This window comes from Lupinus angustifolius, chromosome LG06, assembly GCF_001865875.1.
Source record: "Lupinus angustifolius cultivar Tanjil chromosome LG06, LupAngTanjil_v1.0, whole genome shotgun sequence".
Taxonomy (NCBI): Eukaryota; Viridiplantae; Streptophyta; class Magnoliopsida; order Fabales; family Fabaceae; genus Lupinus; species Lupinus angustifolius.
This window is the reverse complement of record NC_032014.1, coordinates 11,553,020-11,580,621: the sequence shown is the minus strand read 5'-3', so window position 1 is coordinate 11,580,621 and position 27,602 is coordinate 11,553,020. Positions and strand designations below refer to the sequence as shown.

General features: G+C 31.7%; 3 protein-coding genes and 1 pseudogene across 8 annotated transcripts; 3 read left to right on the top strand and 1 right to left on the bottom strand.

Annotated features, from left to right (window-relative positions):
- On the top strand, nt 2,493-3,484 carry LOC109349837. Its single transcript, XM_019590850.1, has 2 exons — nt 2,493-2,849; nt 3,029-3,484. The coding sequence occupies exons 1-2, from the start codon at nt 2,572-2,574 to the stop codon at nt 3,315-3,317; spliced, it is 567 nt and encodes a 188-aa protein (XP_019446395.1). The 5' UTR covers nt 2,493-2,571; the 3' UTR covers nt 3,318-3,484.
- Nucleotides 6,690-12,643, top strand: LOC109350453 (annotated as a pseudogene).
- LOC109349836 (probable pectinesterase 53) lies at nt 14,219-19,437 on the top strand. Its single transcript, XM_019590849.1, has 5 exons — nt 14,219-14,773; nt 15,313-15,502; nt 15,580-15,786; nt 16,673-16,908; nt 19,180-19,437. The coding sequence occupies exons 1-5, from the start codon at nt 14,412-14,414 to the stop codon at nt 19,331-19,333; spliced, it is 1,149 nt and encodes a 382-aa protein (XP_019446394.1). The 5' UTR covers nt 14,219-14,411; the 3' UTR covers nt 19,334-19,437.
- On the bottom strand, nt 21,691-25,265 carry LOC109349835 (protein IQ-DOMAIN 14-like). Of its 6 annotated transcripts, none has more exons than XM_019590847.1 (4): nt 24,962-25,265; nt 23,925-24,309; nt 23,466-23,675; nt 21,691-22,614 (listed from the first exon to the last, which is right to left on the bottom strand). In XM_019590847.1, exons 2-4 carry the CDS (start codon nt 24,279-24,281, stop codon nt 21,934-21,936), a joined length of 1,248 nt encoding a protein of 415 aa, XP_019446392.1. In that variant the 5' UTR covers nt 24,282-24,309; nt 24,962-25,265; the 3' UTR covers nt 21,691-21,933. The 6 variants fall into 6 exon arrangements, with proteins under 6 accessions (XP_019446392.1, XP_019446388.1, XP_019446387.1 ...); XM_019590843.1 differs by having other exon boundaries at nt 23,925-24,356; nt 24,962-25,264; XM_019590842.1 differs by lacking the exon at nt 24,962-25,265 and adding an exon at nt 24,720-24,934 and having other exon boundaries at nt 23,925-24,356.

The window sequence follows — 27,602 nt, the reverse complement described above, 5'->3', positions numbered from 1 at the left end:
TTATTGATTGTCTCCACATACATATGTATTTACACAAATCTTTATCCTCTTATCCTTGTACCAATCCAGTTCATTCTAAATAATAAAGATATACAACAGATGTCTCCATTAATTAATAAATTAAAGGATTGTTTTCATGGAACATAAATGGAATTTTTTCAATGATAAATAGTAAATACATATTTTAGAGATGTAGTTCATGTATCTATTTATGTAACTTTACATAAATTTTGGGAGTTGAATGATGATAGGGTGAAATAAAGTATAATGAAATAGAATGGAAAGAGAGGGGAAGGGGAAAATGAGGAATATAATGGATTGAGAGTAGCTTCCCTTCAGTATATTTCAATTAGAGAGGAAAAAAGGCTTTTAAATACCAGATCATATTGTATTTTATTTTACTTTTTTCTCTTCATCCAAACATAACATAATAGAATTAAGGTGAGAGGGAAATATGGAAAAAAAGTAAGAGTCTAATCAATAAATATAAATGATATGTTAACAATATAAAATATATGTATATAAATTATTTTCTAAAAAAAATAAGTTATAATCAAATAATATTGAGTCTGACTAAAGTAAAATATGCAAGAGCATCCTCTAATCATTCCCATATTTTTAGAACCAAACAGCTTGATAATATTTCGAGAATTTGTGATTTATTTTGCTTAATTAATTCTTTACATAACCACTCTATCACTATATATACAGATATTTATTTATGTATTCGAAGAATAACTAATACTTCTTGTGAAGAAAGAATAGGCCATGTTGGTGATGAGTTGATTTAATATGAAAAAGACATGATTTTTTTGAATAACTAATGTATCCTTCAAAAAGAATTAATCTTTTCTCAAATATAATAAATATCCCTCATAAATTAAATCTTTGATATCGTAACATATATAACTTTCCATTCCTACACAAAAGTCCTTGTTGCTAAAGAGGCATGATTGAGTTCGCGTGATGCGTGGAAAATGTTCAACCAATGGGATTATGCCATCGTGTCGAATGATGTGTAACAGTCACGCAACACGTGGGTTGAATAGTTTACTGAGAAAAAAACTGAGTAAAATAAATTAAAGCTTGGAAGTGACTAGAAGCTGCCCCAAAAGGAATTGAAGAATTTGTCAAAACTCATCAATATTTTACTTTTTTTGACGTGTTCATGGGTGATTCTCTTAGACTAAAAAATGGGAAAGGTAGTGTACAATTTTAACAATAGTACAAAGATGTCAAATGTTTGATTCTTGGGAACAATATTTATTGAAAGAAGTATTTATAAATTTTAAAAGAGATTAGTTCTTTACACATAATATAAATGAATAACATTTATAATATAAAAAATGATATCTTATTTGAAAATATGATTTACTAATGCAATATGTTTATATATTTAATATTACAAAAATATGTTGACATTTGAGATATTAGTTGTATATAACTTCCTAATAGGATTAAGATACTGGTAAACAACAAGAATGATTATTTCATCCGTCTATAATTATGTTATTTTTTACTTAATTCATACACATTAAGATATTAGTTATATTTACCTAATAGGATCAAGATACTCGGAAACAAAAAATATATATTATTTCACCCGTCTTTAATTATAAGTTATTTTCCTTAATTCATACAGATTAATAAAAGTAGGTAAAAATGACTATTACTTCCAGATTTAATATAAAATATGTTAACATTCCAAAATTACTTTTTCGCTTATAAGGAAAGTGAAAGATTATTAAAATATGGAATGAATAATAAACATAGAGTATATTTATTAGATGTATAATTTGTATGAGTTACATAATCTCACCTAAATATTATAAATCAACTTAAATTTACTGATGGTTATTTTAAAAATGTGCGAAAGCGATTACATATTTGTTAACATTATAACCATTTAAATTAAACTTAGTGTCTATATACCAATGTGACAGTTACATCCCAGTAATAATAATAATAATAATCACCTAAAAAGAAATGCAAAGAAGCAAGCATTATACGCACAGATGTAATATTGTTGTGTTTTGTCCCTTTACTTTTATGAATAAAATCGCATTATCATATACATTAATAACATGGAAATATGGAATGTACAAATGATGCATTAAAATGTAGGAATATATATACCTCTGCCATGGCTTTATGAAGCAAAGTTGACGAGGGCCTCAATTTCATCCCCAAAATAATGATAAAAAGTTAGTTATGAAGGTGACTCGGATATGGATATGTCTTCAAATTTAGTCCTATCTTTTATATCCTAATCTAATAGGATATGGAAGATAAGGTATTAATTTTGCATCATAGTTATGATATTTATTTATATAAAGAATATAAAATGCTTAATATCTTTATATCACATCGATATAAGAGTTTTTAAAAATATCATATCCCATATTTATATTATTTTTATTTAATAGTTAATTATATATATAATATATTTTATATGGTAATCAATGTGTAGGGTATATATACGGATAAGCTTCAACACAGTGAAGGCACGTTCCAATTCTTTATCTCTTTCTTCTCGTTTTCTTCTTATATTCTTGTCAAAGGTTTGGCGAAATGAATGTGAGGGAATTCATAAGCGGCACAGATGCTAGGAACACCAATTGGGATGTTAAGGAAAATTTTGATGATAATATATCTGATTCAAAATCCATTGGATCCATCTCAGAAGATTCAATGAACTCTACTAGTTCATTTTCTTCATCAGAGTTAGCTGAATATGCATCTTCCTCAATATCTTATTTGTCAACTTCATCTTCATCTTCATCTTCATCATCACAATCAAATGGATCTTTATATGAATTATCAGATCTCATGAATATTCTCCCTTTGAAGTAAGTATAAATTCCATTATAGTGTATACCCTTGTGAATTTTAATTCAATTTATTTATACATTAAAAAATCCATTTACACCACTATAAATGATTTTTCTTTTTCCTATATATTATCAACTTTAACATGTAAGTTATAGTGTAAGTTGACATTTTAAATAATTCATAATGGCGTGTGCAGGAGAGGATTGTCTATGTTTTATCAAGGGAAGGCTCAATCTTTCACTTCATTAGCTCGGGTTCAGAGTATAGAAGATCTTCCAAAGAAAGAGAAACCCTATAGAAAGAAAATGAAACCATGCAAAAGTTTTGGGGTAGGTTTAGATAGCCATAGAATATTATATTCTCCAAAGGCTACAATATCAAAGAAAACTTCAAGAGGGTCATCTTTTGCTTCTTTAATAACTAAAAGAGAGAACTTTCTTAGGGGTTCTAGATCATCTTCCATTTCTACACAAAAGGATTTTTGAATTTCAACTTTGTGAGAGATTGCTTGCTTATTTTATGCACAAAATGGGAAAGTTTTGAGTCACCTCACCTTGAGGCTTTAACTATTTGTAAAATACTTGTTTGATGCTATTAAATAATAAGTTAAGTATAAGGGTAGGTTGAAGTAGCAGCAACCTTTGCCGTCCAAGTAGATTTCTTTAATTATTCAAATAGCATATCAAACACCGTTGGTTAATTAGTATGTATAGCTTTGTTTGTTCGGGTGGGAGAGAAGAGTATCTCCTTTATTTGAAAGTTGAGAGAAAGAAAAATAATGATTATGGAGGTTTTTTTGCACCCTCTAATCTAAAACCCTTATATGCTCATTTTTATGGTTTCTCAATTTGAGCTTTTCTTTAAAAATAAACATATTAAAATCTCAAATTGACTCTAGTAAAATTTTATAACTATATTCTTATATATTTCTCATTATTAATTATATTTTAGATTTTTAAAATGAAATAAACAATAGTTATTGCAATATCACTACTTTAATCTCATTCCATCTAAATTTCACACCCCTTTAACTTAATTTACATTCACGTTCTTTTCCCTTTTTTCCATTCTTTACTCTAAATTGCTTAGATGTATAATTTGTATGAATTATTCAATCTCTTTAGTTCTCTTTCCATCATAACTCCAAAAAAAACCTTAATTTGTTCATTACATACAATGGCCCGTGAGAATAAGGTCCATGCTTAATTATTTGATAAGAGTATAAGACCCCCATAATTGCTAATTAGCATATATTTGCAGGGGTCTATTAGATAATCATGATTCGTCAGAACTACTAGACATAGTAGATGAATGGAAATTTAACGTGGGAAATTTAATTTCTCAGATTGGATATTTGTTGGCACTTATAAGTAGAGTTTGATATGATATTGGGTCTGTTTAAAGTTTTTATGCGGTCACTACATAGGTATCATGTATATTTAATACTTTTAATTAAAAGTGTAATAAAGTTTAATGCATGAAATGTGAATGATCTGTTAATTGTGTAACAATTACTTACAATATCAGTACATAAACTATCTAATCTCAATACTTTATTGAAATTAAGATGCCACAAGAAGAAAATATGATTATTCAAATAAAAAAATCAATCTCATTTAATTCTATATGATACACTAGCTTGCTTGAGCCTTTTTCTCTTTCTTTGTTTTTTTCCTTACATGAATATTACAATTGTTTTCACAATCTCCTATATTTATTGGACTTGCAAGTTGGTTAAATGACAACTTTGTTATATCAACATTATTAAAAGACAACTAATATATTTTTGATTAAATTGACATATGAACCAACTAAAATAATTAGATTAAATCTAGGTATTAAATTTAATATTTATAGAAAAGTAGAAAAAAAATCATAATCCCATTATATGAATAATTCATATTTTCCCTTCATTCTAAAAAAATTGAAACAAGTTTAAATGCTTAAAAATGTTCAACATATTTCTCAATGAGTAAAGAAGGAGTTCTATAATTTTTTTACAATTTTCCATACGATTAATGTTTCTATTTTCTATTCTTAAATAGAGCATTCATTAACATGACTTTTAAAAGTTTTAATTTTAAGTCCTTATACTTTGGAAATTGTAGGAGTTGTTCTATGTTAAGAACAACTAAAATCAAACAAAATATGAATCAACTCTTATGGGTTTCGAGGTTTGATGTGAGAGAGGGGAGATTTCATAATTGTGTTGAATAAAACAACTCTTTCATTTTTCATTCCTATTACCTTTTCCATAGTAAAGGACCTCCTCAACACTATTGTGACTCTAGTAGAGTTTAACCATCAAGTTTAGAATTTTAAAAAAGCATATACCAATAACCAAATTTTTAACCTACATATATTTTTTAAATCTATATAGGCACCAAAACTAAACTAATACAAACTATGGGATAGATAGTAGGAGTGAAAAAAGTTCAAACTTTCAAATACATCCATACTCATTCCCTTCATGATCATGTTGTCTTCTATATATAGACTTCCCTTTAGTTAGAAGGAAGAACATTCTCTAAGTTATGTTTATTTTTAAAGTTATTTCTTCATCTTTTCCCATATCCAAATAGGTTATTAAAGTTATTTTCTATTTGAACCTGAAAATTTAAATAAAAAAGCTAATTTATACCTTAAAAAATATTTTTAATGGTAAATTTTTAGAAATTTACGGATGAATTTTGTAGAATTTTTATTTTAAACTTGATAATATAAAAATTGAGAATGGAAAGAACTATGAATAAAAATCGATGGATAAGATCAAAATAAATAAAAAATCCTAACCTAGAAAATAAATTTGAACAAGAAGGAAACTAGTTTAGTATAAAAATTTATACATAATATATTATTTATTTATATTATTTTTTTAAATATCATCGATCATAATAAAATATGAATAATAAATAATGTAGTGAAATATATAAATTTCATACACTATCTGATGAAAGTATAAACAATGAATAATAAATAATGCATTGAAAATATATAAAACTCATGCAGAGATTATGAATTCTTATTTATTTAATTTGATTGGTAAAAATATATAAAACTCATAACTATCTATACTATTAATAAAGCGAAAACACAAAATAACCACCTATCATAGTGTAATTTGTGTTTTCCTATTTTACCCTCAATATCTTTTTATTTCTACCAAAAAATCATATAATATTATTTTCTTATTTTATCCTTATTATCTTCTTATTTTAAAAGTGTATTTAAAAAATTGAATATTAGACCAATTGAATAAATTCAACCGTAAATTTAGCGCAAAAAATTATATTTGAATTTATAAAATACAAACTATACATTACAAACGATAGGAAAGCAGGTTGACAGACACGACAATGCATGTCAACACGCTAGTAAAAATAAAATATAAATAATAAATAATACAGTTGAAATATATAAAACTGATTAAGAGTATGAATTCTTATTTATTTAATTTAATTAGTGCCCTACTTCCGCTTGAATAAGATATGGCACACAAGGTATATGTTCAAATTAAAGAAGGTTAAAACTTACAAAACCCAAACATATTTATTCCATTTATTTTTGTTCACAATGTAGAGTCAGACTCCTCTAATATAAATTTAGTATAATATCGTTCTGAAAGAGGTTCTAGAGCGCGGTCGTTTCATCAAAACAATTCAGTCCAAACACGACCAAGGTCTCGTCAAGGTTTATTTCAAACGCCGTGATTTCATCGATGTCGCAGATTACGAGCTCCGTATCTCTCATATCAACCACATTTTTCGATCCATTCATCACTCTCATGTCTGGCCCTTTAAGTAAAATAAAATTACTATCTTGGATTTAAGTGCAATGTATAGTTTGAGCTTTGAGGTATGGTTTTCAATTATGGTCCTACCATTTGGAATTATTCACGGCATTCTAGGGAAATTGCTGGAAAATATGTTCTAGCTGTGTTTGTAGGTACATGTTAGGAGTCACACGGTATAATTGCAAACTCAATATAGTAAAACTATGAGGCTCTCGCACCTAATAGACTAGTCTTTTGGGAATGCATGCCAGTTTCATACGACTAGGTGGAGTGGCCCAAGATCTGCCCCTTGGCTTTTGTCGAGGTATTGATTCCTTCACACAACAATTTGCTTCTCGTATGGACGAATTAGAAGAGATGTCAACCGGCAACCGTATCTGGAAACAACGATTAGTTGAGCTCTCCTATGTGCTTAAGTCCTAACAATTGTTGTTTTCATTGAGAGTTGTGTCATGGATTGAGATATATTACCGACGTCGGCCCTTAAAGGGGTGGCAATATGAGTCCCACGTTTAGTAGAATTGCAAACTCTAAATATGGTACTTAAGCCATGAGTCTCTCCTACTTAATAGACTAGTATTTTGGGCTGAACTCTCCTCATGTGCTTAAGTCCTAACAATACATTTGTAGTTAGATAAACTCATGAACCTAAGGAGTCAAGTTGGCTCATTTATTCAACTCACCTGGTTCATGAACTAAGTCTATTGAGGTAAACAATGAGTGAAATTCCGAATGAATATTGCGTTTATTTGGTCAGCAAGAAACAGATAAAGCAGCATACCTTTTAAGGTAATATTTCTTCCATAATGTGCATGATTGACTAAGCACTCAACCTTCCCTCACTCTCATTGAGAAGAAAGGGTCGGCTTTTCAGGTGAGAGCCTTGTGCACTACTATTTTACTACTTCAGGTGTGTAATTGCCGAACTTCTTCTTGAGGGAAGGCCACTGTTTAAGAAAGTACTCTCTGTTTATGACTGTGTATCTGTGTGTGTTTGTTGTTTGGTCCTCTCATCAGTAGGGATTCCCCCATCGCTTTTTGATGACTCAGTGCTCCAATGTTATGAATACTGTATTCGCTATGTGTGCAGATGCCAGATCCTGGAGTTCATAATATGATAGAACGCATGATTCAGTTAGAACCAGAGTCACAATTTTACGCTGAGGGCTACCTAAAGGAGTATGCTGCAGTTGTGTTCCCCACTTATTGTTCACCATTTCTGCACGATGTTTGCTGCTGCTGGACCCTGACCAATCTGATATGAGGGTAAAGGGCTGTACTACTTTACTGAAATATTTTAGATCATAATGAACAAATGATGCTTCCTCAAACTCACATGCCACCCCTTGCCTGCTGTGTGATCAGTCAATGTAGGTTTTGTTGTGCCAAAGTGCTTTCCAGGAGATACTTGAACAGATATTGGTATGAAGTTATGAAGTTAGGAAAATGGACTTCATAATCATTATGAACTTCTTGTCGATATTGGTATTCTACTAAGTGATGCTAAAATTAATAATGATCCATCTGGCACCCAACATCCAATTCTACCTGTGTTGAAAATATGCACACTTTTTAGTCTCCTTGTGAGCTACTTTATACTATCTCGAATACCTTTTGACTTTTGAGGAAATGATCACCCCTTCCTAAAAAGGATTACTTTGAATGTGTTGAATTCATTGATGTCTGAGTATGACAGTCAATCAGATCCATTTGGAATGCCTTTTTCACCATTGCCAAATGATAGTATGAAATATGAAGGCATGGTTTTGATCACTTTTCTCTCTCCTGCATATGCAATGTCAAGTTGCCTTATGTTAGGAGGAAAGCTGTGCTCTTGTTGAAGGCTTTCGGATTATATATTGACGACGAAGACCATTTGCAGAGCTTTACCTCATATGTTATCATCTTGATTGTGGGTCCAGCTGCAATTGTGTTGTGCTGCTTTAGAGACTTTGTGTGACATTTTAATAACACAGATATTTCCTAAATATATACTTCCAATGCTTTCTATGCCTCTTGATGACCCAGAGAAAAGTGTGAGAATATGTTATGCCAACAATATAGCTAAGTTGGCACTAACTGCTTATGGATTCTTGATACACTCAATAAGGTTGTGCGAGGAGGATAGTCTTAATGAATTGAGATCACCACAAAAGGTATTGATAAATACTGATGTGAAAAATGTGCAACTTGTGCAGCTGAAGAAATCTATTGCAGAGGTTGTCCAAGAACTTGTTATGGATCCAAAGCAAACACTAGACATTCGGAGAGCACTTTGCAGAACATCATTAAAATGTGTTGCTTCTTTGGGAAGAGACAGAGCAATGGCTTTCTCTTACCAATCCTCTCTACTATCCTAAATGACGGGGATGAGCAATTAAGTCCATAATTCTATGACAAGCTTGTGTACGTCTGCTTTTTTTGGGTAGGGAAAGTAAGTGTAGAAAAATATCTATTACCTTATATTGAGCAGGTTTTAGGTGAAGTGACAGAGGCTGTGATAGTTATAGGCATAAGTTGTTTAGCTATTCTATGCAAAAGTGGGTTCTTCATGAAGAGGATGCTGCTTATAATGATAGAGCATGGCTTTCCCTTATTGTTTTGTCCTAGTGAATGAGTATGAAGATCAGCTGTCTCTTTCAATGCTTCGAGCAGTGAGAGTTTGGGTGCAGTAGTTTCCAGTGTTTTCCGTGCTCCTGTTGCACGAGCTTTCCTATGTAGACAACCTGTATCACTTGCTTCCGAGCAAGCTCTGTTATCATATTTAAGACCTTCTATCTCAAAACATGTTTTGTACGATGTATTAGAGAACTCCAGGAGTTCAGACATGTTAGAAAGACAGAAAAATATGGTATAGTTAATCATCACCATCTAGACTAGGCGAAGTGGATTTACTGAAAAATGGAATTGAGGAGTTAGACTCGTTTAAGAATTGGGTTGACAAGCAACATGGTCCCGGGGTTCAAGTGTTCAACACGCCTGTTGCCACTGGCTTCCAAAAACCAAAGCTAACTGATTGTGATAAAGTGAGGCAAAATTGAAATATACTGGGACCTCTATCCATAATGATAGCAATATGGCAGCACGGTGTGATCCTCAATGCTTGGTAAAGTTACAGTTTTCAAGACTTATGTCATCATATATTAATGATGTAAACAGTTTGGCATATGAAAAGTTATCAGAAGGATACCTTTTGTACTCTTTCAACATGGACAGACATGCAATGGGAATTTCTCCTGAGGCATCTGATTTTCCACTACAAATGAGTTCTCTGGGTGTCAGTTCATCTTCCACACCATGCATGGTGCATGAGCCAGTTTCAGGTTCTTTTGGCATTAGTGATGATTCAAAGTTCTATTGAGTGATGTATGAGCCAGATGGCAGGGAAAATGAGACAGCCTATGTTGGTAGCATATTTCAAGATGTTGGATTGTCTGCTAATATTAAAGGTAGTTCAATTTCACTCGAAGGTACGACTGCACAAACTGATCTATCAGGAGTTCCATCTTATGCTCACACATCTGTTCCTGATTGTGGTTAGAAGCCCCGTAGTATTTTGGTTGCACACCTGCAGGAGCACCATTCAGCCATCAATAATGTAGCTATTTCCACTGATAATGGCTTCTTTGTGAGTGCATCTGGTGAATTTACAGCCAAAATTTGGGATTATAGAAAGCTGGAAAAAGACATCACATTCAGGTATAGGCTAACTTATCACCTAGATGAAAGCATGTCATTATTTTTCAGCATTGCTTTGGGGTTCTGCACAAGTAATAGATGAAGCATGTGATGGATTAATATGTTTTCCATTGGTCATATCTCTAGAGGTCTAGGAAATGTTGATAAGTATTCTGGTATTTCTGATATCACAAAGAAGGACATCAAGGAAGGTTCAATGCTAAGCCTTTTGTATTACCCTGCCCATAATTTTACCATCAAGTACAGCACCCAGAACTGTGGTATTCATATGTGGGATACTAGGTCAAATTCCACCATGTGGACCCTAAAAGCTACTCCTGAGGTGAGCGGTGTTTCTTCTTTGTCATCAGGGCTTTCTGATAATTGGTTTGTATCAGGGTCATCCAGGGGAGTTCTTACTCTTTGGGATCATTGGTTTCTTATACCTGTGAACTCTTTGCAGTATTCTGTTGCTTCTCCTAAAGACAAAATATGTCGCTTTCTTCGTCCTCCAAATTCCTCTCAATCTTCAACTGCTAGGCCTCTTGTTTATGTGGCTTCTGGTTGCGGTGAAATTTCTCCTTGGAATGCAGAGAACGGTATCTTTCACCAGGTACATGGTAACAAAGGCAATATGCACTCGAACTATTCTAAGTCCCAAGTTTAATAAAAATGCCATCTAAGTTCCGAAGTTTATTAATCCAGAGAATTCTTTCTGGGGTGATTGATATGGTTTTGTATGAAGTTTGCCTCTTCTTTCTTTTTATCTCTAGTACTCTGGGAGATTGAGCTGGTTCCATAATGATATGATATAAATCAGTATACTTATTCCTTACATTTATGTTGAATCACATGAAATTTATTCATATTAATAGTTATAATACTTTGTTTATTGGCTTGTAGTTAAAGGGCGCCCAATGAATGAGGCACCCACCTAGTGAGGTTTGGGCCTTTGGGGAGGGTAGATATACACCGCCTTAATCCCACAAGTAGAGAAGTCTTTTCCAAGATTTGAACTTGTGACCTCTTGGTCACTAAGTAGCAACCTTATAGCTAAATACTTAAACTGAAGTTCACCTCAATGGTTAAATCTCCTGTTGCATGAACATTTTTCGGGTTGAGTTTTTTTTGTGGCTTTCTAGTTTGTAAGCACTGTTGGTTATTGCTTACTTCTCTTTGAATTCTCCAACGTGTTTAGAATATAGGGAGGTGGTAATTAACTTTCTACTGTTGTTAACAGGAGAGAAAATGGCGCTCTCTTACAAAAACAAAGCTGAGAAGTGACATCAACCGCAGTTTTTGCAGCTGCTGCCACTGATTCTGCCAGTTACCATCAAGATTATATTCTCTGTGGCTTCTGTTAAGTTAAACCAGAGACTCTTAATATCAAGTGCTAGAGATGGGGCCATAATGGTTTGGAAGGAAACTGGTAAAGCTCACCGTGCCATTATTGTACATCCGTGATGTTAATTCCTAGTAGTTTAAATTATTATTAAAGTATATGAACTTACCCATCAAGCCATCTTTAAAGTCTATGATGCTTTTTAGTTCACTGAATGTAAAAAATATCCTCACACTTTCTGTCCCACAGATCCTATTGCATCTGCTTTATAAAAACTGATCAATTATTTTGCTTTAAAGTAGATGTAAAAAAAAGTGAGTAAAAATAGCATGAGAATATAATTCTTTTTAATGAATAGCCTTAATCAGTAGTATGAATAGGACACTACAAAATTATGATGATTAGGATCATGAGATCATCTCATGCAGGGTAAGTTTGACACAATAATAAGGTTGTTTGCTTAGTGACAATGATGTCATGAGTTGAAATCCTGGAAACATCCTTTCCGCTTGCAGTGGTAAGGATGCATACATGATACATCTACCATTTCTAGACCCAACTAAGTAGAGCCGCCTTTATCTAGGATCATCTCATGCCATTTCCTCTCATGTGGTCTTTTGGAGAGAGACAGGTAATTTTTTTATCAGTGGGTCAGTGCAAGACTAGTGAAATTCCATTTGTTTGTATCTCTCTTCCATATAACACGAGAGTGCTCTACTTGCTTTTGCTCACAATCCATGAATCTGTTAAGAAAAGTTGGAGGGTAGTTTTCTTAGTTTTTATTTTTTATTTTTTGTTTGGAAATGCTAGTCTGGTGTAATTGACCTTGTGATTGGAACTGTTTGGCCTAATGCAGTATGCATTCACGGATGTTCATATTGGTTGTCTCTTAATAGTTAGTGGGCCCTTTAATCACGATACAACATATCAATTACCTTTTCTTTCCTAAAGTTAGGATCAATATTTCGAGTTCTTGTGATAATGTTATCAACTTAGCACAGAATTATATTTTAAACTCACTTTTAATTTTGTTGCTATTTACAACTATTGTTTAAAAGAAACGAAAATGATCCAGCATTAGAAGCCACTTAATGGTGATAGTGGGAGGATATAGTAAACTAACAGAAAATCTAACAGAAAATCTACCAGAAAATTAAAATCAGTACCTCTTTAGCACACAAAAACCAAAAACAAACCAGACGTTGGTGGTGTAAGGTTTCACTAGATCCACAAGATAATTAAATATTAAAAATTCGATTCCTGAGAGCGACATTTATTGGGAGGGACAACCATACATCTGAAAAAGATTAGTTCCTTATTCATAAGGTGAGTAAATAACCTTGGTAGTACTAAAAAAAACATAAAAACCATAAAGACAGCAAGGATTTGGAGATTGACATTCCTCCCAAATAAGTAGTGGTTAATTTTATACAAGTTCTTTCACATTATTGAACTTATTACTTTGGCTTTTTGTTACTTCTGCCAAGTCCTTGACAGTGCTTCTCTGATTCACCTACAACTTGGAATTTAGAATTGGTAAACAATCTGAGCCATTAAAAGTGTTCAAATAGAAGTAATCAACAAAACAACAAGAATATAATTTTATATATGACGGTCCAACTATTGGACGGTCATGATTGAAGGTAGGTATTATCAGCATGCAGGTGCAGATAAGTGATTAGAGTAATATATATTTTCTATTTCATAGGAACACAACCCAACCCATTATCTTAACCGGAATATTTTGCGATCACACACAAACAAGAAGAGGGGCTCACGGGCAGAACAAAACAAAAAACAACAACAAAAGAAAAGTGACCGAACAAATATTAAAATAATCTTAAAGGCAATGTTTTTATACGCAAAATGTGCAACCGGTCCTGTGGCTTAGATTGTTCATCTCTCTTGCTCTATTTCCCTCTGTTGTAAAAATTGTTACTTAAAGGCCACCACTTATATTTCTATTTCTAGAATGTATGAGTTTTATGCATGTCATTGTATTATTTATCTTTGAGATAATGCATATATATTATATTCTTATTGAAATACATGAACATGTTATCATCAGGTTTTTAATTTGACAAAAAAAAAAAATTCATATGGAAAAAACTAGAAAGAGAACATGAAAATACCTCCTTTTTCAATAAAGAAAGTTGTGTAAAAATTTGTACATGAAATTGTATTACAACAATTTTCATCTAATTCTAATTATGAACTACACCTCTTTTCACAGCTTATTCATTTACAACAAATGCTTTGTCAGTCAAAGGTAATTCTATCATTCTATTATCACTCTCTGTTTAGTTGCAGTTTGATGTTAAAAAACATATATAATAAGGTTGATGTGAGTTTAATATCAGGGCTGATTACTTGATTTTATGATCATGATTAATGTGTTGATTCTATTGGAAAGAACATGAGGTCAGAATCTAGTATTCCTTCAATGATTTATTTGTTGTAAAAATATTTTTAGAAAGTTCCCTCATCAAAGTCTCATTGTATTCATATATTTTAGTTTCTCACCAAGGCACTGAAAATAAAATATATAGGAAGAGAATGAATATTGCAAACTTTTTACACGTAATAGATGTCAGTGGAAACACCCGTGACCTCTCATTCTGTCATTGATTCTCTGATTCAGCTTCACTTTCCAGTTTCCACCTATAATCATGTCCTAACTAACATGCATATATAAATTATCCTACAAACCATTCTATACACCACTTCTAATCTACAACCACATTCTTCACCTTATACCCTTTCAGAATGTCAAATTTTCATTACATTTTCTATGTTTTAGTACTTCTTCTCCTTCTCCAAAATCCCATTTCAACACAAAGCCACACAAAGGGAATTAGACCAGGGCATTCAGAAGGGAATGGAGTAACCACAAACATGACCAGAGTCCAATTTTCAGAACAACAGTTCATGAAATGGGTTAAGTTTGTTGGTGGTCTTAAACACACTGTTTTTGGGACAGCAAAAAATAAGCTTTTTCCTTCACTCACTTTGCAAGTTTCTAAGAATCCTTCAAAAGGAGATTTTTCTTCAATTCAAGCAGCCATTGATTCCTTACCATTTATCAATCTAGTGAGAGTTGTTATTAAGGTTCATGCAGGGGTTTACACGTAAGTATTAGGATTATATTTATTTATTTGTTGGGTACAAGTATTATATTTCTTTAATTCCACTTGAATTATAAGCCATATTACATTCTGCTCCTTTTGCTTTGTGCCCATAGTTTATGTATAGCCTTGGCATTTTGTTCTTGTAAAATGTGGATTTTGGTGTTTGCAATGTCTACATTATATAGTAAAACGATAATAATTTTATGTCCTTTTCCTTCTAACTCAATTGCAGGTAATGAGTTGTCCTTTCTTTAACTCTGTCCTCTTTTTTTTCCTCTTCATTTGACATTTTGCAAAGTTTCTTCTTAATGCTACACATCAACATCAAAAAGTTAGAAATTTGACAGAATTGATTAAATTAAATGAAATAAAATGCTATCAAATTATTCTGTGAAAATTGCTACCAAATAAGTTCTGACTGATTAACATTTTGTTATTCTTATTCATGTGACTAATTGTGAATTGCATTTCACTGAAAATTCCTTATTTGCTCCTTGTCAATATTATGTATTGTGTGTTTTTAATTTATTTATATACAGGGAGAAAGTTAACATTCCACCATTGAAATCCTTCATAACAATACAAGGATCAGGAGCAGATAAAACCATTGTTCAATGGGGTGACACAGCTCAAACACCAGGGCCAAGAGGCCAGCCACTAGGAACCTATGGTTCTGCAACTTTTGCAGTGAATTCACCTTATTTCATTGCAAAGAACATAACATTCAAAGTAACAATCCCCTTCCTCTTTTTTATAACTAAATTTTGCTACACCTATATTCTTAGAAGCAAATATTATTCATGCAGAACACTACCCCGGTTCCGGCACCGGGAGCAGTTGGAAAACAAGCAGTGGCATTAAGAATTTCAGCAGATACAGCAGTTTTTCAAGGCTGCAAATTCTTAGGAGCACAGGACACACTCTATGATCATCTTGGTAGACACTACTACAAGGATTGCTATATTGAAGGCTCTGTTGATTTCATATTTGGCAATGCTCTCTCTCTATTTGAGGTTAGATTTTCTCTCCTTAATTTACCTGCAATCTTGAATAGTTTCTTTTACTTTGTACTATATCCTAATTTTGATTTAGGCCATGCCAGTATTTTCTAACTAATCTTGTCATGTATGTTGAACAAAGTAAGTTAAATGGAATCTAATTTGTTCCTTCCCTCTGTCCGTTCCATAAATTAACAGAGTAATGTTTTGATTAATAGTGAATTACAAGTAGAGTACAGTGTGTAAAAAGTTTTACATTAGTTGATTAATTGAGTGATAAATATAAACAGGGGTAAAGTGACTTAGTATTCTTTGGCTTATAAAACATATAAGTCAAGACTTTTTTAAAAATTTGTCTTTAATCAAACATGGTTCTTGATTTATTTTTTATCTAATAAGGTTGACATTTGGTAAATATGGGTTTTCCAAGTACATGTCCAAATACTTGCTACTTCTTATGTTGGGAATTTTATCTTTTAACCATTGTATTTATTCATTTATAAGCCCTTAGGAGCATTGTCAAACATATGCATATTGTCTAAGTATTAATGAATGGAAGTGTAAAACTTTTAAACTCTAAATAGTTAATCATTGAGATGGGTCCTTGACCTTTCTGATATCTATTTGTCACAAGGTGCATAGGTTGGCACACATGTTGAACCAAAAAATGTACTTAGGTAAACTAGAAATGCTTTTTGTACATCCAATAATGCAACACCTTATAGACTTATCCCTATACCAAATAACTGATGTGTATTTTAATACCCAAATGTGATGTATATAAAGAAATAAAAACATTATAAAAAAATATGTTATCGATGTTTGAAAATTTGTATGTAAAAAATTAAACTATAATAAGTAAAACATGTGTTCTAATTATTTTGGTAACACTTATAATTAGGGATGTCACGTGCATGCAATAGCACAAAATACAGGAGCACTAACAGCCCAAGGAAGGGGCAGTTTATTAGAGGACACAGGTTTTTCTTTTGTGCACTGTAAGGTCACGGGCTCAGGAGCACTGTACCTTGGAAGGGCTTGGGGACCCTTTTCTAGGGTTGTCTTTGCTTACACTTATATGGACAATATCATTATTCCCAAAGGCTGGTATAACTGGGGTGACCCTAACCGTGAAATGTAAGTTCATCTCTCTTTTCTTTCTTTTATTTTTATTAAAATATGTTTTGTTACTATAAAAATTGTTCTATTCTTTAGAATGTTGTGAGCAATTTCTTTTTACCATTTTATTAATAATTTTAACAAAAATATTTGTAAGGGATTAAATTAAAAAACATAAAAATAAAATTAAAAGTTAGTGTAATGTGTACAGACAAAAATATATCTGAACTTCTTAAGTTGTATATAAGATAATTCATTGAAGGTAATATTACCCTCACCAATAGTTTACTGACATAGCACATCATTGATTTAGATCATCAAAATGTGTCTCAAGCTGGAATTGCAACAACTTGATTAGGTAGTTTTATTAAGTTTAGACAAGCCAAAACAAATTACAATTTAATTACTCTGTTTAGCTAAGAAATAATGTTGCTAGAGAAAATTTACATATCCATGCCAATAATGGCAATGAAGCTATTGGGTACTTGCTATTCCTCTTAGATATAATCAACTAGACTGCATGGAAATACATCAACCCTTCCCTTTCTCCAATCTCTTTCATCCTTAAAAATCTTCAGATTAAACCTATGAAATTGCACCCCCAAAATAATAGTTTATTTGTCTTTAGTGTAAACAACTTTGATCCTTGGCCCTTGGTAAATAATATTGTGAAAAAATGTTGGATTACAAGTAATTCTAATTACATTCCACAACTTAATTCTTGTAATTTTTTGGTACTACTAAGAGTATTTCTTCACCTTTTTGACATACGAAACTAATCTCTTTCGGGGTTCATGACTACCCCTCTCAATAAGTGTCGCTCCCAGGAACCAACTCTCAACCTTGGGGGATTCAGTAGGGTCTTACACCACTAGACCAACTCCTTGTTGGTTTACTTACTACTTCCAATTTATAAACATGGGGAAGATTATTTTACCTCAAAATGATGTAGTATCATCTCATTGATGGAAAGGGCAATATGCTGCTCTAAATAAATCATATTTTGTTGATCTGTTCTGAATTACATTCTTTGAACTATAACCCTTTTTTGCACTTAGTAGGCCACTTCCTTAATCTCTTACGCAACCTTTATTTGGAGAAGTTTACATTTAACAAATCATTTAGTAAACTCTTGAAATAAACATTAAGTTTTATGCTAAGTGACAAACAGCACATAGAGTTAGCCTCTATTATCAGTCTCCATCATGCTATATCAGAACAATGAATAAGTCCAGTCTCATGATAGAATAAAGGCATATAGGGTATCTAGTTATGCTGATGTGCCATGAATGAGAGTTAACATTATATGTATGTCCACTTTCTGTAGCAATATCTACATGGTATGTAGTGTAAATCTACGTGTTATATGCTTACCCCTTTGGCCCTTTCCACTACATAAAATAGCAGAGAACTTAATGAAGAATAAGAAATTAGGAGCACTGTCAAGTTCAATGATTCTTGAATCTGCATGTGCCTATAATGCTTAGCTAAACAAACTTTTTAAGATAACTTCCAAATATTTGTAACAAGGGTTTTATAACCTTTTTAAATTGTTACTCTAATAACTTATATAAGTGTCAACACTTCAAATTCCCAACAATTAATGCACATTTAATTGATTGTGACTCATAGGAACCGAACTCATCATGATTTTAAATTATGGATCACGTCCAAAATTATAATCATGATTTTAAATATTAGTAATCACATTGTAATCATAATTGTGATCTCATGTACACATTTTTGTTTGTGTAAGTAGTATTATTTCACTATATGGATATGAAATTAATCATTTTAGCTATGTGTTTGGCCCTTCTAATAAGTGATCGTCTCAGGAGTTGAACATTTGACTTTTTAGCCTATATAGAGATCCAATCAGGCCTTACATTACTATATCAACAATTTGTTGGTACATGGTACACAAATGATTGACAACTACAATAAATATACTATACCCACAACTTAAAATCATGGTGAGTACCATATATATATATTTATTGATTGAAAATGTAAGTAGATAGATACAAGGGAGTCCTGCCACAGAACTAAATGGTTCTCTTAATGCTTATGTAGATAAGGCAAAAGCAGCATGCGCATAGGGTCTGAAAAGAGCCTCATGCCTCAGCCACCTAATCCCACAACATCAACTATTCTATATCTTTATACATCACTACATATATATAGCTTATATAGTTATAGATATATTGGCATGCGCATGTGAGTGCGGTTTCTGGTTTGTTCTAAACATCTAATGTTTTTGTATTATTTTGGGTCCACCACCAATACCAGGACTGTATTCTATGGACAATATAAATGCACAGGACCAGGTGCAAGGTTTGCAGGGAGAGTATCATGGTCGAGAGAACTCACTGATGAGGAAGCTAAACCATTTATTTCAATAAACTATATTGATGGTTCTGAATGGATTAGGGATATTTTTTGATTTGGGATATAAGTTAAGTTTGGATTACTTTGGTGACAAAATTTTGATGTATAAATATGCATGTATATTAAAATTTGATAGTTTCATACATAGTCCTTAATCTTTGTTGCTTGATTTAGAATCACAACTCAATTTACTTTGACAGTTCTCGATTAGAGTTAGACACCTTACCCATTAAAATTTTAAAATTTTCATAGTATCAATAACCTTGAAGTGGTATAATCTTTTTCACAAATATAAAAACAAACCCATTTAAATATAAAATAGTAACATTTTCTGAAGTTGTGGGGTCTTGGTTGGAGTGTGTTCAAGATCTGGCAACATGGGCTTAAAATTGATGGAGGTTCGACCCATTTAAGCCCCAAAACATGATCTCTCAAATCTCAACAGTACTATTTTTCCCTAATTTTCTTTCTCTCTGTAGTTTTTATTATCAATAATGTAATAGTCCAAGAGTAAGAATTCAGTTAGTTGCTGTGGAACATGAAATATATATTCGGGTTCAAACTCTTATCCTTTCCCGTGGTGTATAGCACAAAGTCATGTTTGCTTATAACTAGAAAAATCAACAAATGTGCTTTAAGGCAACTTTGGGCGATAAAATGAGCTTTATGCTTCAGAAGGAATTTTATCATGGTTACCGTGTATCTAGAAATTTGTTTTTTAGTGAAAAATCTTCCGATCATAAACAACATATAAGAGAGACTATGAAAGCTGAGAACATATTAAAGTATATTCACACTTTGATGCTACAACTGAATGTGTCTGCATTTCTAAGTTGCTAATGAATGCATGCTACTCTTTTGGTACAACCAGCACTTAATCAATAAGTTAGCATATGGCTATTTAAATTACATTTCATTAGACTCAACTTAGTTGAGTGCAAACCAAGATTTGACCTCTAACCTCAAGTAAAATTCATATAGCCCACAAATCGGGATCAACATCTGTTGTACCGCAAAAGTATGTCACTTCGTGTGGCACTTCCTCTGATTGATTAGAAAACATATATTTAAATTTAAAATTTAATAATAAAATATTTTTTTGACCGATCAGTGCAAGTGATACATGGAATAATACATTTTTGAGATAGAAGATGTGCTCCCCACAAATCATATATACACTAAACAAAGCATAAGCATATCCAAATACATGTAAAATATGACCATTATACTTGTGGTTCAAGATCTCTTAAGCCTAGTTTGCACAAGTTTTTCTGAAGAGTAGAAAGTTGATAGGCTGTTCGGCTGAAGCCCATTAGAAAGGGCAATAGGAGAGAGGAGAGTTATAGTTATTATATTAGTTAAGTAAATAATTGTTAATAGTAGAAAGTTTGTAGTTATTGGAGTTTATTATTCACTATTTAAGATTTGTATACTATTCATCAAAGCAATGAATGAAAAGAAAATTATCTTTTAATTTAGTTTCCCTTACTTAGAAGTATAGTTGTTAGCTTAGTTTCTCTGTAGTTAGTATTCTGCTTCCTACGAAAATGCTTCTAAATGATTGTGAGATGTTAGAAAAGAAAACTATGCATATGACATATTAACCATAATAAGTATATATCATGAAGAGTAATTATTTTTTTAAATCTTCATATTTATCATAAAACTACAAATAATAAGGCTTTTATACCCATATGTTATTCATAGCAAATGATCTTTAAGCTCAATATAAGTCTTGAAAATCACTTTTAATGGAGTTATTCTTCAAATAACTTCTAATACCTAATCATTGATATATGAAAACCTGCATAACATATTACATAAATATGCAAAACATGGGTGAAAAAGTAACTTTTTTTGACAATCAATCTGAAATCAAATTCCCAATCATTGATTCATAATTAGTTCAGTGTTGTTAGGCTTAACTAATAACTGATTTTGTGTGACTCAAATGGTTGGACAACAACAAAAGTAGATTTGTAGTAAGGCATTCCTGCTCTCAATGATTTTATCCATGTAATAATGGTGTTCCTTTTCTTTTTAGGGGTACATAATAACTTTATGTTTACAACTCTCGGACATATTTAAGCTTTAATTACACCTAAAAAAACAAAAGGAAAACCAGAGTGTTTTATTCCAGATTAACAGAGAATTTAGTATAGTTTGAGCCATATTGTTGTAACATCATTTATTGAAAGTATTAAGAGTCTCATATTGAGTAGAATAACAAACTGTGGTACTTTAAGTCACGAGGTTCTCCCACCTAATAGAGTAGTCTTTTGACGATAATAAGTAATTGTTTTAAGTTCCTTATTTTGTATTTTTCTCTATAAAACCTTGTTTGTGGATAGCTTTATTCAACTACTACCCTACAATTGTATTGAGGCTTTATTTAGTGTAAGAAAAGAAATCAAGCTCAACTAAAATCTCATGCATTCGATTATAATCAATGACTACATATGAAGATAATTCAATGACCAAACTTTTTTGCAAGTTACAATGAGGGCCTTCTCATGTTTTTTCTCCTTCTATTTTGTATCCTCTCCCTTGTTTCCTAGGGAACAGAAAGACAACTATTTCTAACAATGTGAAAAAGCAAAGAAAAGCAACTTCTCTCATAAATGCCTCAAAGTTCACCAACACCATTCACTACCACTAGTGGTTGAAGTAGTTTCTATCAGTTTCCCTACCAGATTTTGTAGACTTCTCAAGCTTACACATCACAACATTCTTAAAATTAACAGCTTCTTGAATCTGTGAGCAAGACCTTTGCATTCTTACACCACTTAAACTACTTCTAGATTCCATCATCTCATTCAAGGAAAGCCTCCTTTTGGGACCCAGTTCCGGCCTTTGCTTTGGAGCACTCTGAGACCTCAACTTGGCCTTAAAAGACTGAGTCCTAGCCATGTAATTTGGTACAAAATTGACATGTTGCCCAATGAACAAGCTGTCAGTGCAAACACTTTTAGGTGTCATAGATGCAATAGAGCCAAAACTACAAGAGTTTGTAAGGCGCGGCGTGCTTTGTGCTGTCGAAAACTTGCATTGTTCACCACCTAGTACCCATTCTGAGTCATGGAAATTTCTGTGAAATGGGATTGGGAGGGGAGAAGGAAGTGCATGAAATGAAGGGTCATCACCAAAATCTGAAATTGAGGTGTTAGTCCTTCTAGACCTTGACTTAGGCTTGCCATTTCCAGTGTCAACTTCCACTATTTTTGGGCTATCTTCAACACTGTTGGTGGTGTTATTCATTGTGGCATCAAATGAAGATGATAGTCTTCTGCCATAGATTGGAGCTGAGTACTCACTCCTAATGTCATCAAACCTCTCCTACACCAATAATCATAACAAATGTGAACAATATGTAAGTTAAGATAATGGGAGTTCTTCTTTTATTTTAAGCAATTTTGGGCCTAACAATGGTCAAGTAAGGTGGACATTTATGGCAATAATGACACTAACAATATGTTAGTATAGTGGTGGAAGGCCCTGCTATATACTAAGAAAGATCAAAATATCAAAGGTTTGATTCCTAGGAGCAACATTTGTTAGAAAGGGCAATCATAGTGATTAGTTCATTACCCAAAAGTAAGGGAATACCTTTGATCATACAAAAAAAGTAATGGCAATTAAAAAAAATATCCCAAAATAAGCCTCACCCCACAATATTTTCCAAAATCCACCTTGTACACAGAAATGTGGGAAAGTTGGTTTTGGGGCTACTTTTTATTTATTGAAAAAACAGTTTTAATGTTTCATTGTTTCCATAAAAAAGAAAAGAGAATAGGTTGATGAGAAGTCGGTTTTGACATATTGAGAAATATTGTGAGGTATGACTTATTTTGGGACATAATTTTTTAATTGACATTATTAAGAATCATGGATACAAAACAAGACACACAGCCATATTACATGTTTGATTATGATATAATATATAAAATTAATATAAGAGTTACATAAAGATATATTGAATGAGAGAAATAATGTTTTGAATATTAGCATGCATCATTGTTAATATAAGGAAATACTCAGACATGATGACTATTCTGAAATATTTGTGTTTCATAGAATGAAACTCCTCACATTGTAAAGAAAAAAGTTTGTTTGGGGTTGCAATTCACTCTACCAACCAATATTGGAATGAAAATTATAGAAGACATAATAGAATTTGAGATCTGTACCATGGATCTTCTTGATTCAGATTGAAACCTATGTGATTCATTCAATGTGTTCATGATTCCACGAGATTTATGAGACCGAACTGTTGCTTGAGCTCTAACAAGAGCGTGCATACTATGCAAGGTTGCTGTTGCTTCTTTTCTCACTAGATATCCTCTTACAAGTGCTTGTAACTTCACCAAACCTTTCAAGGCTCTTAGTGCCTTCCTTGCCTATTTTGAATCCAAAACAAAAACAACTAAAGTCATTTCTCGTTAAGTGAAATCAGCTATATAGATCGAATAACATCTTTATATTCTATCTTAAATTAAATCCTTAGATGGATTTTTGGATCTAATTTCATTTTACATATAAGTATAACTGAAGGTAATTAAAAGCCTAGAATTTGCAATTGGCTAGTTCAAGTTCAATGTAACCAAAACATGTTCTGTTTTACATAATGAAAGAAAAGATAAACTTACCAAGTAACCCCGAAACACTGTCTGAATCTTAACAGCTGCAAACTTTTCATGTCCACCACCAAAAAGGGTGTCTCTGCCATGACTTGTTAGCCTAACTACTGCAACAGCAGCCTGCGCTGCAGCCACGGCAGCGTCCGCTGCCGCTGCCGTGGCTGCAGCTACTGCAATGGCATGCTTGTTCTGTTCCTTCTCTGTTTCTGAGTATAAGGATTGAAGCCAAGCAGCTTCTGATGGAGAAATGTTTGGTGGTATGGTGGCTGGATTATGACACAAACCCCTTGAATTTGAATCTTTCTTGTGCTCTTTGTCTCTCTTTATACCAAACAAGTTCTTCAACCACCTTGTGGCTCTTCCCATTTTGGCTCAGTGAGAAGAAATGCTGCAACTGAAACAAAAGGGTCTTAGAATAATTCAAGACTTCAAGTGTGAAACCTGCAAAAACCAAGTTACATTTTCTTATGAGAAAAACAAAAATATGCAAGTGTGATTATCTGCATTACATGACAAAAACATGCCTCTGGAACTGGAACATGTAAGCAAAGTCAAACAAAAATAATATATATAGTTAAATTGTGAAGATTCACACATATAAACCAAGATTTTAGACCTAGGTCCACCACTATGATGGTAACCATAATATTGGAGTTTTGATAGTTTTCATAAGCATATTATAATTATGATTACAATTAAAGTTGTACCCATTTAAAATCATGATATAACGTAAGAAAATATGTATAAGTATAGAACAAAGAAATTGTAATAAAATAATCAGTTCAGAGTGAAAGGCTAACCCACCTTGGTAGAATCAAATTCTAGAAAGTTAAAAGCAGTTTTAAGGGTTGCAAAAGGAACAGTGAGGGAAAGTGAAAGACCCTAAGAAAAAGTTGCACTCTTCCAAAGTCTAATGTGGAACCCCATAAACCTAAAAATAAAATGTAACAAGAGAAGAGAACAGTTCCAACAGTGAAATCTCAATCTTCATCTGTCCTCTTTTCTGTTACTTTTTGGAGAGACTGTATCCTAAAAAAGAAAGATACCTCATTGTCCAAAAATATCTGACACAATCTTGAAGCATTCCTTTTTTATAACAAGCTTCATTTCTATTATTACAGTTCAACTTTCTCTGCTTTCTCCAACTGTTTTACTCTCTACACTCCCTCCTTTGTTCTTTCTTTAACTCCATACTTAATGAAAGGTATCATTTTATTCTATCCCACTATATTCAGCTTCCAAGTTGAAGAACAAAACAAACTTGGTGTGAATAGGTTCTTTAGTTGTAAAAAAGAAAGTGAATAATGCATCCTTCTAATTCTGCATGTAATTGTTGTTTCAGTAGCATTAAATCATAAGCAATTAAATATGGATAAGGATATCCTGTTTCAAAAGATTATTCAATTACATCTTGTACTAATTAAAATATGTTACGTCAATTCAAAAAATTAAATCTTTATTTTTATTTTTACTTTATTGTGATTTGATTTGTCCGACACATGAGAAAATAACTTTGTCCATTAAATATAGCTTTCAATGGAATTAATGTTTTGTTCTTTTACTCACCTAATATTAGGTACTAGCTATGCTGCTTTCCGCAGTGCAACCCTTGTTCTCTTTCTTCTTTTGTTTTTCCTTTTTCTTACTTACTTAACTGTTTCCTCAATTATTAGTGTACTAATTCTAAATCCCTCTCTATTTGATTTCACTGTTCTTTTTTCTGCAACTTTCAAATCAAGACTCTACTCATGTACAGAACTATTTGTTTAAACATTTTAATTTTAATCTTATGAATTATATTAACTACATTTTGTTACCATGAATTCAAATATTTACCATATAGTTTTAGCTGTTGGGTATATAATAAAATACAGATTTGATGCACTAGGCTAGTAAGGCTACTAGCACTTTGATAATTGGAGTGTATGATGCAGATGGAAACAAAATTTCCCTAACACGTCGCTGTTTACGATTATAGTGCAATTTTGTAATCTAGCTAGCATATCAAATCAAATACTCAAGCAATACAAGGTTAAATCCAAAATTTGGTAAATACAAAGTTTATGCCTCCATATTGAAAACGAGTTAAATTGGGTTTGGTGGAATAGTAAGAGATTCTTGATTAATCTTAATAAATGTTTTTCTATTCAAATAATTTTATTGGGTCGAAATTAGCTTCATCATAATCCTAGTAAGGTTGAGTAGCATTGCACCGGACTAGTAAATGATACATGTGGTTGGAGAAAAAATTATTAGAAGCCCTATAAAATGAAGTGTATAATATGAATATGTGTAATTGTGACTAGTAAACCCTTTAATATGAATACATGTGACTAGTAAATGACTAGTAGATGATACATGTGATTTAGAGAAAAAATCATTAGAAACCCTAGTAAATGAAGTGTATAATATGAATATGTTTAATTGTGTCATTCATACTCATACTTTAAGACCTCAATACATAAATGCTCTTTTAATTTTCTATATTTCTTTGTTTGGTGATTTTAACCCTCATATTTTATCGTTAGGAATTTTAGACTCTGAGTTTTTCTATTTGACAATTTTCTTCATTCCATTCACAAGTAACTAATAGTGTTCAGCTGTGCAATGGAAAGTTGAGGAGAAATAATAATATTTAGTAAAAATATATAAAGAAATACACATAATTATTTTAAAATAATATATTAATTATTTATCAATTATTAAATTAGAGGTAAAAAATTTAGTTATTTCATTTTCAATATAAATTACCATGTTTTATGTAATAAATTTATCTTATGTTACTATATAATTTTGTTTAGATAAGATGAACAACTCAATCAAGTAAATAATATACATTTACTTTCCTTATATTGTCAAATTTGTATTTAACTAAGAAATGGTTGAGAGTTTCTCAAACATGAATGACTATCGATATAAACAATAAAATATTGAAATTAACATCTCAAGTTAATTTTATCTTTCTCATTGAAATCCACATAGTAAAATCTTTACACAAAAATACATATGTTATCACTATTAAATGATTATAAAAATTCTTATGATATTATGACTTTTGCTACGAACTCAAATGAAGTCATAATATTTTATAAGCAGTATCAATAGATACACATGTAAGAGAATTTATTCATTATCTCTAATTTTTATTATGATCACACAAATTACATTGGACATTTTTATCAACCAACAAATTGAAGAAAAGTGAGCTCAAATAAGTATTTTCATGAAGAAATCATTTGAGTGTAGGTAAAAAGATAAAAATAAGAGAGAAAAATTATTGATATACACTGTAACTGCATCATTTACATTTTATCATCATTGACTATTGAAAAAAAAAGGTAATACAAATGATATACAGACTGAATATAAATATTTACATTAACAGTATATAAATATTACAATGTTCCCCTCGTGTTGACATAGTAAACAGGAGAACACATGTTAATAATCTGCAAACTAGAGTAATCTTTTAAATTTGAAATTAAAAAGCATTAAAATTATATTTAAAAGAATAGGGTCTAAAAGTGCATTTAAACCAATAACTTTTTGTAGTAGGATATAATCTAAATCTAAATTTGAAGGATAGGATAAGAAAATAAAATCTAATTGGTTAGTAAAAATATTTATTATACAGAAACTATTATAAAAAGAAATGATTCAAAATATTCTGTACTTGAAAATAGTCTG

What these genes read in the sequence shown, in the direction of transcription:
- LOC109349835 (XM_019590847.1), bottom strand. Translation starts at nt 24,281, where the DNA reads ATGGGAAGAGCCACAAGGTGGTTGAAGAACTTGTTTGGTATAAAGAGA. An exon ending in CAGTGTTTCGGGGTTACTTG is followed by an intron (nt 23,676 to 23,924) that starts GTAAGTTTATCT and finishes GATTCAAAATAG; the next exon opens with GCAAGGAAGGCACTAAGAGC. An exon ending in CTGAATCAAGAAGATCCATG is followed by an intron (nt 22,615 to 23,465) that starts GTACAGATCTCA and finishes TTATTGGTGTAG; the next exon opens with GAGAGGTTTGATGACATTAG.
- LOC109349836 (XM_019590849.1), top strand. Translation starts at nt 14,412, where the DNA reads ATGTCAAATTTTCATTACATTTTCTATGTTTTAGTACTTCTTCTCCTT. An exon ending in CAAAGAACATAACATTCAAA is followed by an intron (nt 15,503 to 15,579) that starts GTAACAATCCCC and finishes TTATTCATGCAG; the next exon opens with AACACTACCCCGGTTCCGGC. An exon ending in ATGCTCTCTCTCTATTTGAG is followed by an intron (nt 15,787 to 16,672) that starts GTTAGATTTTCT and finishes ACTTATAATTAG; the next exon opens with GGATGTCACGTGCATGCAAT.
- LOC109349837 (XM_019590850.1), top strand. Translation starts at nt 2,572, where the DNA reads ATGAATGTGAGGGAATTCATAAGCGGCACAGATGCTAGGAACACCAAT. An exon ending in ATGAATATTCTCCCTTTGAA is followed by an intron (nt 2,850 to 3,028) that starts GTAAGTATAAAT and finishes TGGCGTGTGCAG; the next exon opens with GAGAGGATTGTCTATGTTTT.